Below are 10023 nucleotides of genomic sequence, written 5' to 3' on the forward strand. Positions count from 1 at the left end.
TCTTTTCAGGCTCACTTACACCTGAGCTCCTCCCTTGCCAGGGGCTGAGCAGTGCAGAGGCGCTGAGGCCACCTCCTCCTCCCACCACGGCCCCTACCTGCCTCTGGGCCTTCTTTTCCTACCCGCTTCTGCTGGCCTCTCTTCCCTAGCCTCAGGACTTTGCACTTATTTTAATTCCAGCACCTCAGAAAGGATCTGGCACTGGGTGTCATGATTACTCATTGAACATTGAACACTAGAGGGCTTCCCAGGTGGCTCAGTCAGTGAAGAAGCCCCTGGAGAATGAAATGGTATCCAGTAGTCTTGCTTGGCAAATCCCATGAACAGAGGGGCCTGGGGGACTACAGTTCATGGGGTTGCTAGAATTGGACGTGACTTAGTGGCTAAACCATCACCACTGAACACTAGAAATTCTACTTGCATTATTGAAGTACTGTAAGATAAAAGCAGTTTTTCTGGAGACTACACCAGCCTGTTATTGATTCTGAGATTATGAACAACTAAGACCACCCTGTCTTTTGCATCAGTTGCTGTAATTCATATCTATTCCATACCACATAGATGCTTTTTGGACCCAGGAATAGGAACTTAACAGCCTCTTAATTGGAGTAGTTGATTATTCAGTAAACATTTATTGAGCATCTCCTCTGTGCCAAGCACTGTTCTTTGTGCTGAGGATAGAGCAGTGACCAAGCCAGACGTGTACCTTCTTTCCTGGAACTTACACTCTAATAGTGAGTGACTGACATCAAACACAGAAGCTCCAGCCAGACGTGAGTGTTCTAGAACAGAGGCAGGTGCTCTGATGGGAATACCTGCAGGAAAGGGGTGGAGGCGGGAGGGTCCTTCAGATGGCATCGGCTTCTCCTGAAGGAGAGGGTTGATGAGCTGAGATGTGCAAGGCATCCAGGGATCCACTCATCAAAGGAAACTGCCAATAGAAGCCACGTAAGGCCCGCACTTCTTGGAGAGAAAAAAGCTTCGTCTAAATTATTTCATCTGATTGATGACTGTCATTTATAACTTTATTGCTACTTCTGTCTTGGGTATTCCTTTGGAAAAGGTGTATGGATTCATTACATATTCTAATGTGTTGTCTATAGATTATAAGATAAAGTCAAGCATGTACCTGCTGATACTTTTTAAGTTGACCTGTCTTTATACTTAGAGTGTGTTGTGTGTTAGTTGCTCAGTCGTGCCCGACTCTTTGCGACCCCATTGACTGCAGCCCACCAGGCTCCTCTGTCCATGAGATTTTCCAGGCAAGGATACTGGAGTGGGTTGCCATTTCCTTCTCCAGGGGATCTTCCCAGCCCAGGGATCGAACCCATGTCTCCTGCACTGCAGGCAGGTTCTTTATCGACTGAGCTAGTAATGTCTCTTAATAGTAGGCTTCCCTGGTGGCTCAAATGGTAAAGACTCTCCTGCAGTGTAAGATCCCTGGGTTGGAAGATCCCCTGGAGAAGGAAATGGCAACCCACTCCAGTAATCTTGCCTGGAGAATTCCATGGACAGAGGAGCCTGGCAGGCTATAGTCCATGGGGTTGCAAAGAGTCAGGCATGACTGAGCAACCATCACTCACTCAAGGCACATCCAGAAATAAATTCCCTTCTACAGAGGGTGATAAGGATCTCATGAAACAGTGGCATTCAGAAACCACGTTAGCACCTGCTAGTCCCAGAGGATGGCTGTCCTGCACTACAGTGGGTGTGTTTTCTCTGCTCTCCTCCCCTGGTTGTTGCTAAACGTGCTGATGAGAGAAAGTGGGCAGCTAGAGAAAGCCCTCTTCCCTGACTACAAAAAAAGGGATCAAACAGGCAGCCTCTCAACCCCACCCCAAACAGCCGCAGCCACAAGCAGCTGACTTTGCAGGCTTGCCCTGGCTCTGGAACACGTGTGCCCAGCACTGGCCTCTTCTCACTGCAGACAGCTCTGCAGGCTGAACCCTGGAGCTGGGAGGTGGCCAAGATGCCAGCCGAAGTCTGGGATTGTGGGAGGAAAATAACAGGGAGGGACCCTCCCAGAAAGTACAGGGAAAGGCCAGCTCAGGAAACAGAGAGAGACAAAGTGGGCCTGCCCTGCCGCCACGGCTCTTCACGGTACACGTTGCCCAACCACGCTTTCATGTGCGTCTGCATTTCTGGAACCAAATGTTCAGTGAGACTGTAATAGAAAAAAAAAAAGTAGACCCAGAAATATGCTCGTACGCTTACAATTTTGTGCCACTGTACACATTCGAGGATAACTAAATCCTAACTCTAAACCCTGGCTCCAGGTTATTCTAAAATTTAATGCAAGCCCTCAAGGAGAGAAGTCAGGCAACTTCTTTTTTTTTCCTTCTGGTCTGCATTTAATTTGTTTTGAAGTTTCCTACTCTAAGGAAAATGTCAGTGAGATTTACAATTTTTCTTCTTTACCTTATAATTTGAAATATTAGACAGCATCACACATGTTCATATTATTCTTATTAATATTACCCTTTATTCCTATGTACTTCGTGTATCTTTGATATTTGATGCAATCCTCTTAGCAATGCTGAAGTCATTTGCAATAGAAGTTTCTTGTTGTTTTCCCTCAAGTAACTTCCTTTTAAACAACCATCGGAAGGGACAAAAATGGAGACATCTGAAATCTCAGGGCATTCTTTAGAAGAGCCTAAACACAACACACTCACCCCACCAGCAACACAAAGGCAATGAGTTTTCCAGAAAGCTTGATCATGTTTGTTACAATCCACTATCCCAGTGGTTTAACAAGACACACCTTTTATGTTTAACACATGTGGCACCTATACAAATGAGGGCAAATAGTGCCTTGAACATGATATGTGCTCAAGAGCCAGTTCATCAGCTGGATGAATATGCATGTTGGTGCCTGTGCATGTGAGTTGCTTGTACTGGAAAGCATCTCCCAAGTTTAAAAGAAAAATAGAGAAAAAAACATTTTTGTCCCCTGCTCCTTTCAATTCACAGTGTTGGAAATCAAAGGATATGAGTCTAAATCCTGGGCTGCCCTGCTTCCTCTCTTTCAGCAGAAATAGAACAGGAGGATGCTGGCACCTCCAAATTATAGCAATGGCCCAAAAAAGCGAAAAGTGGAGAGAAAGCAGGTGGCCTGGGCCACTCCTGCAGGAACTAGGGCAGACTGAGCACAGAGACAAGCGGTTCTTCTTTCGGCTGGAGGAGAACCTGCATGGAGCCCCAAAGGCTGCTTTTTAGGGGCTTGGTTCCCAGGTGCCCTTGGGCCCTCTGGCCCTGCCTCACAGATGGAGATTTTCATCCTTGCCCTCGGCTGCTTGAGAAAAAGCCAGTCCTCTGAAAGGAAGTCTCTAGTGCTTGATTTGCCTCATATCGCACGTTTGACGACTATGTTTATAAAATTTAAATTTCATATCCAGCAGGCTGATATAGGATTGCTTTAAGCATTTTCTTTTTCATTTTAGAGTGTCCTCCCGCTCCCCGCCCCCCCCCATTTAGCTAAGATTTTTATAATTTTAAGGACTGTTTTAGTCAAATAATGCAAAAATACCTTCACTTGAATAGGCTAGAAAACTGAAAATGAACAAAAGATGCCTGAGATGTGAAAATACTTAAGGACCATCAGCTATTATACTGTAAAGGAAATGTTAGCCATGTGATCCTGCTTGCTCTTCAAAATAGGAATTTTAGACAAATGGGTTTTCAGTTAAACCAATTTGAAACAAATTTACACAGAGCCATTATATTTGAGCTACCAGAGCCTCTTGGTGTGAAAAAGTCACTGCTGAACATGGCTAAACCCACTTCCTCCTTCCTAGTCTTGTTTTTGTTTATTCAATTAATCAATCATTGGCTAACTTATTGTATCAGGGATCTGCGAGGTATCAGGCACTGTGCTAGCAAACAACAAAGAAACTCAAGGAAACAAGGAATACAGTGTAATAGCAACAGCCATGGGAACATCCTCAGTCTTCAGGGAGAGGTGGTCTGGGAAGGCTTCCTGGAGATGGTGATGCCTGAGCAGATTGTTGAAGGATGACTAAAAGATCTTCAGGCAAAGAGTTGGTAACTCTCATTCTAGGTGAAGAAACACCCCCAAAGTTCCATTTGTGAAACTGCAAATAGTTTAGAGTGTCTAGAATGTGGAACTGGTAATGAGGGGGATGCTGTGGCCAGGGGCTGGGGTGTGGAGTGCTGAGCAGCCATCAGACTCCAAAGTCTTGCGATGCTCTCTAAGAGGATCAGGCTTATAGATTTTTGGTTTGTGGTTACCATAAGTTTTTGATATAGCAATTTATCTACATACAAGACTGGTCTCTTAATTTCAAATGCATGTCCAATAGCCTGCATTTGTACTCTCCTCTTCTCACAGTTGCTGGTTTTGAATTCGTATTTGTGTGGGGTGATTTCCTACCTTTACTGTACATTTGCCTTTACCAGTGAGCTTCCCCACTCATAATTTTCTTATTTCTAGTTGTGGCCTCTTCTTTTCCATCTAGAAAAGTTCCTTTAATATTTGTTGTACAGCTAGTTTGGTGGTGCTGAATGCTCTTAGCTTGTGCTTATCTAGAAAGCTTTTGATTTCCCTATCAGGTCTGAACAAGCCTTTGGGTAAAGTATTCTTGACTGTAGATTTTTCCCTTTCATCACTTTAAATATACTGTGCCACTCCCTCCAGCCTGCAGAGTTTCTGCTGAAAAATCAGCTGATAACCTTACAGGGATTCTCTTCTATGTTATTTGTTGCTGTTCCCTTGTTGCTTTTAATATTTTTCTCTTTGTCTTTAAGTTTTGCCAGTTTGATTAATATGTGTCTTGGTATGTTCTTCCTTCAGTTCATCCTGTATGGGACTCTCTGTGGTTCTTGGACTTCAGTTACTATTTCCTTTCCCATATTAGGGCAGCTTTTGGCTATGATCTTTTAAGATATTTTCTCAGGCCCTTTCTCTCTCTCTCTCTCCTTCTGGGACCCCTATAATGTGAATGTTGATGCCTTTAATGTTGTCCCAGAGGTCCAGTAGACTGTCCTCAGTTCTCTCATTCTTTGTTTATTCTGCAGCAGTGGGTCAAGCTTAGAAAGGGTGGAGGAAGGCAGTCAGGATTTGCAGCCTGTGAGTAAATGCTATCAGGCTTGCACGTGAGGAAGACATCTCTGGCACATCCTCCTCCCCTGTATCAGCCCAGTGACTGCTCTGCGCTGAGTAGAGGGAGCGCAGCAGAGGATGGGACTAGTGGAGGTGGTGGTGCTAATGAAGATGAAACCAGCAGGCACCATTTTAAGCCCCTCCAGAGCCTGTCATTGTGCTGAGTATTTTATATCTCTGTTCGCATTTGATCCTTATGATAATCATGTGAGGTGGGTGTCATTATTTCCACTTCACAGACGAAGAACTTGAGGCTCAGAGTGATCCAGCAAATTCTCCAGGGTCTGTCGTCTGACAGGTGGCCAACTGAGGCCCCACTCACATTGGACACTCCTAAGGCCTCTGTACCATCTGGCAGGAGTCCTTGGTCTCAACATTCTTCCCTCCTAATGACACTGACACCTCTCAGTTACTTCACAGACTGCCTTTGTTTTCCATTGTTTCTTTCCTACCCTCCAGAACACACACCCAAGACATCCTCTGGTTCAGCCCTTATGCCAAATACCCACTCGTCTAGTTGTGACAGGGTCCCGGTCCTTAGTGCCAGCTCAGTGCAGGTGGACTGGGCCAACGTCCATCAGCCACGACTGAAAGCCCAGCCCACACCCTGAGAGTGATGGATTCTTTGGGCTTAGTTGTCACTGCCCTGGAAGTCTGCACATCAACCGAGTCTACAGCCTTTCCCTCCCAGCTCCTCTACTGTGTTCATGAGACGTACGCATCCTCAGAGACTCACTCTAGCCATTATACTTGCCCTCACCTGAGCCAGAGAGGAATCTGCAGTCTTGGCTTTGGAACTATGACCCCAGGGGTTAGCATGGTCTAACCATGGTGGTTAGCCCCATCTAACCCAGGTGGTGGGGTCTGGCAAGCACAGGGCAAGGGAGGGGCCTGTGGCCTAGCTACCTGTCCTCCTGTACTTCATGAGAGTCTACTCTCATGCAAAGGATTCTTGTCTTTATGTGTGGTCTTTTAAAAATATCTGAATAAGGGTCTTTTAACTTGTTATCTGGGGTTCCCTGGTGGCTCAGATGGTAAAGAATCCTCCTGCAATGTGGGAGACCTGGGTTCAGTCCCTGGGTTGGGAAGATCCCCTGGAGGATGGCATGGCTCCGCATTCCAGTATCCTTGCCTGAAGAATCCCCATGGACAGAGGAGCCTGGCGGGCTCTAGTTCAAGGGGTCACAAAGATTCAGACATGGCTGAGCGACTAAGCACAGCACAACCTGTGGTCTACGAATCCTAGTTAGCCACAAACCTCACCTGAAACTATATTCAAAATCTTGTATAGATGAACATACATGTATTTTTCTAGAAAGTTCTTAGCTTTCATAATATTCAAAAGGAGGCCTGGGCTTCCCTGGTGGCTCAATAGGTAAACAATCTGCCTGCAATGCAGGAGACCCAGGTTCAATCCTTTGGTCAAGACGATTCCCTGGAGAAGGCAATGGCTACCCACTCCAGTATTCTTGCCTGAAGAATCACATGGACAGAGGAGCCTGATGGGCTACAGTCCATGGCGTCTCAAGAGTTGGACACGACTTAGTGACTAAACCGACATGACCCAATCACAATAAAACAGCAGCTCAGAATTGCTGAGCACCTTGTATGCATTACAGTCTTCACCTTGGGTAATCCTTGCCATAATTCTACAAGCTTTTATTTTTCTCCTGGGATGGATAAAGTGAGGCCACAAGCAGAATAACCTTCCCCAGTGTACATAGCCAATCAGCCATGGTGCCGGGCTCTGCTAGCATCTGATGAGCCTGCTGGTCTGGGTACCACCATTCTCTACTATCTGTTGGACTTGGTCTCGAAGACCCTGAGGGGTGAGTACAGGCCCTCTCCAGAGCTGCGTATTCCAGTGGTATCTATACCATGTGATAAGAGGGTGCTAGTGTTCACTCTCTGCCCTCAAACTCTCTCATCACATGGCTTTCAAGGAAAAACGTGAGCACAGACTGCAGTGTACTTCTTCTGCCAAAAATATGACTTGACTGATATTAACCATATATTTTCAAGGATAATTCTCTTTCAAAATAAAAAGTAATCATTAACCAGTCCAAGTTCGATGCATGAAATGGGGCACTCAAAGCCGGTCACTGGGACCCAGAGAGATGGGATGGGGGAGAGGTGAGAGGGGGTTTCGGGACAGGGGGGGACACATGTACACCCATGGCTGATTCATGTGGCAAAAACCACCACAATACTGTAAAGTAATTAGCCTCCAATTAAAATAATTAATTAAAAAAAGATGAGGTCATTAGGGTAAGCTCTAATCCTATACAACTGTGTCCTTATCAAGGGGAAAAGAGAGACCCAGAGACAGACACGCAGAGGGAAGACAGGGTGAAGACATGAGGGAACTTGAGGGGGAAGGTTCGCCCTCCCAACCCGTAGATGGAACCAACCTGCCAACACCTGCATCTGGCTTCTGACCTCCCGAGCTGTGAGATGATGACTTTCTGTCATGGAAACTGGGTACTAGGAGATAGATACAGTCATCATCATCATCATCACCCACAGCAACATGCTGCTCTTGAGTATGCCTTCTCTCTTTCCCGGAAGAAACAAAGCCTCCCTGGAGGAGAGAGGGACCTCTTTGTGGAGTTCAGATTACCAGATTACAAAGCAAAGGTCTGATTTAGTACAACTAAGCAGCGAGGTGGTGGCTAGGCTTGGCCCTGCCCAGTGCCCACTGGTTAAAGGCTCAGCAGACGCAGCCCCGCTGTCCTGCAAGCCACCCTTCCCAGCCTGCGTTCCCCTTCTTCCACCTGGGACTCGAGAACCCACTGGCATTCCAGCAGCTGCCTTCTGCCTTTTCCTCCACAGTATCCACTCTATGCCTTCCCCTCAAAGAAGGGTGTGTTGCATTTTATTTCTTGTTATCGAATAAGCTGGGTTGGCTCTCCTAATTGTCTGCAATGTGTTTGCCCCTCCCATTGTTAGGTAATTGTGCTGTCCACACGACTCCTGAAGCCACTTAACATCCCTGAGCTGTTGTTTGCGACTGACCGGCTGCATCCAGACCTTGGCTTCTAAGCATCTCCTAAGAAGATGAGCCCTACCTGAGCTGGAAATCCCAATACTGTTATCTGTTAAAATCCAATGCCTCCCAAACCAATGTCCCTGTTACTAATCATGGTTATGACTGAATGTTGCCCAAAGGATCTTCATAACCACACAGTGAAGTATTGCTGAGATTTTTTTTAAAATCATTTTTCTAAAGGCATCAAACTGCCTTTCAGCTGGCCTAATTCATGATAATGCCCATTTATCCTTACCCCTCTCTCTGTGATCTTTCTGATTCCACCTGCAAGTTCATTCATTCTAAACAAGTGCCTGTCGGTGAGTGTTGGTAGATTACAAACCGTTTGATCTGCAGATGCTCCAGGAGAAGTTAGACATGCTTTAGAATCATGAGTGTCAGGAAAGTTTGGTTTTCAAGATAATGTAGCTGAGGAGGGAACACTGCGAATGGGATCTGAGGCTTTGTTTCTCTCTTGAGCTGAGACATTTCTGAACAGAGGAGGAAAGGAGGGGGGCGGCTAGGGCAGTGCCGATCGTCTGCCTCTGTTGTAAATCTCCTGCCTTTACAAAGAGCTGCATTGTTCCTGTCTGCTTACTGGGCAGGGCTGCCAGCCTGCCTGGAACAGGAGTGGGAGAAAGGTTGATTGGAGCACTGTGACAGCCCAAGAAAGGTTTCCTGTCCTTCCAAAGGAAGGCCCCAGTAAAGATATCTGGCCCAGGAGGTCTAGGTTGGAACCCTACCCCTATGACTTATGATTTCACATTTCTACTGATTACACATTTCTACTTTCTTTTCTGTAAATCTTAGCCTTCCTTCTAGCCATAACAGAAAAACCTAGACCCACAGAGTGGAATTATGTAAGAACTCCAGCAGACAGGAACTTCTTGGAACCCATACATTTGTAGGTGTATAGTTGATGGAAATTTCTAGTGTCTCTAAAAGATGTTTACAATAAAGAGGGAAAGCTGAAAACAATGACTAGTGTGAATTAAACAGGTAGAAGAAATAAAATGTAAACCAAAATGTGTCTCTACTTTTAGTTCTCTGCAAAACACTACCATTTTATGAGAAAACTGTGAAGTTGGAAATCATTTTGAGATGTCATCAAGGCAGGCTTTCTTGACCCCAAGATTCTTTATTTTGTCCAAGTATGTTTTCCACCTAACACTGGTTCTTTCATGGTGCTGAAATAGTGGAGGCCCCAGATGCTTCATTCATTCTACTCAGAAGTTTGAATTTGAGTAAGGGAGAAAATGGCAGATAGCCCCAAAGAAATGATCATTAAAGCAAAGATCACTCTTTTTTAAAATGAATAAATAACCTCTTGAATTCCCTGGCGGTCCAGTGGTTAGAACTTAACATTTTTCTGCAGTTCCTTGAGTTCCCTGACCAGGGAACTAAGCATGGCCAATAAATTAATTAATTCATTAATAAAGTAAATAAGTAACCTGTTGTGGGTCTCCAATCTGTATTCATTTGATCACTCATTCATTCCCAACTCCCCAGTGGCACGTGCCAGACAGTCCCCAGCGTTCCAGGCCAGTGGGGAAGGAGGCTCATCCTGGACCCCATGTCTCTCACAGAATGCCCATCTGGTGCTTTTCCTGAAGCTTGGGCCCTGTGAGAGGATCTGCTCAAGGTTAAGTTTTAAACCATATGTCTATATGCAAAGGAAACTTTCAGAAAATACAAACCTCAAACTGCTAACAAGCGGTTCCCTCTGGGAAGGAGTCTTTTATAGGAGAACTTCACTCACTCTCAATATATTTGTGTCATTTGAATATTTTCACAGTAGATGTATTGATATATTACTCTTGGGCCTTTAATGTATTTTTACAAGTTGATTTCCTCTTGTATAAAAAGAATATTC

The 10023-nt window shown here is 45.3% G+C and overlaps 1 protein-coding gene across 1 annotated transcript in view; it reads left to right on the forward strand.

Moving 5' to 3' along the window:
* Positions 1 to 9605, forward strand: part of SCFD2 (sec1 family domain containing 2) — a 398307-nt gene extending 388702 nt beyond the window's left edge. The window contains exon 9 of the mRNA XM_010859708.1: positions 8072 to 9605. Within this exon, the coding sequence (XP_010858010.1) occupies positions 8072 to 8164 (93 nt within the window). The 3' untranslated portion in view covers positions 8165 to 9605. The remainder of the gene's footprint in view (positions 1 to 8071) is intronic.
* The last annotated feature ends 418 nt before the right edge of the window (positions 9606 to 10023 follow it).

The sequence above is a fragment of the Bison bison genome, unplaced genomic scaffold (genome assembly GCF_000754665.1).
Source record: "Bison bison bison isolate TAMUID 2011002044 unplaced genomic scaffold, Bison_UMD1.0 scf7180017864458, whole genome shotgun sequence".
NCBI classification, from domain to species: Eukaryota; Metazoa; Chordata; class Mammalia; order Artiodactyla; family Bovidae; genus Bison; species Bison bison.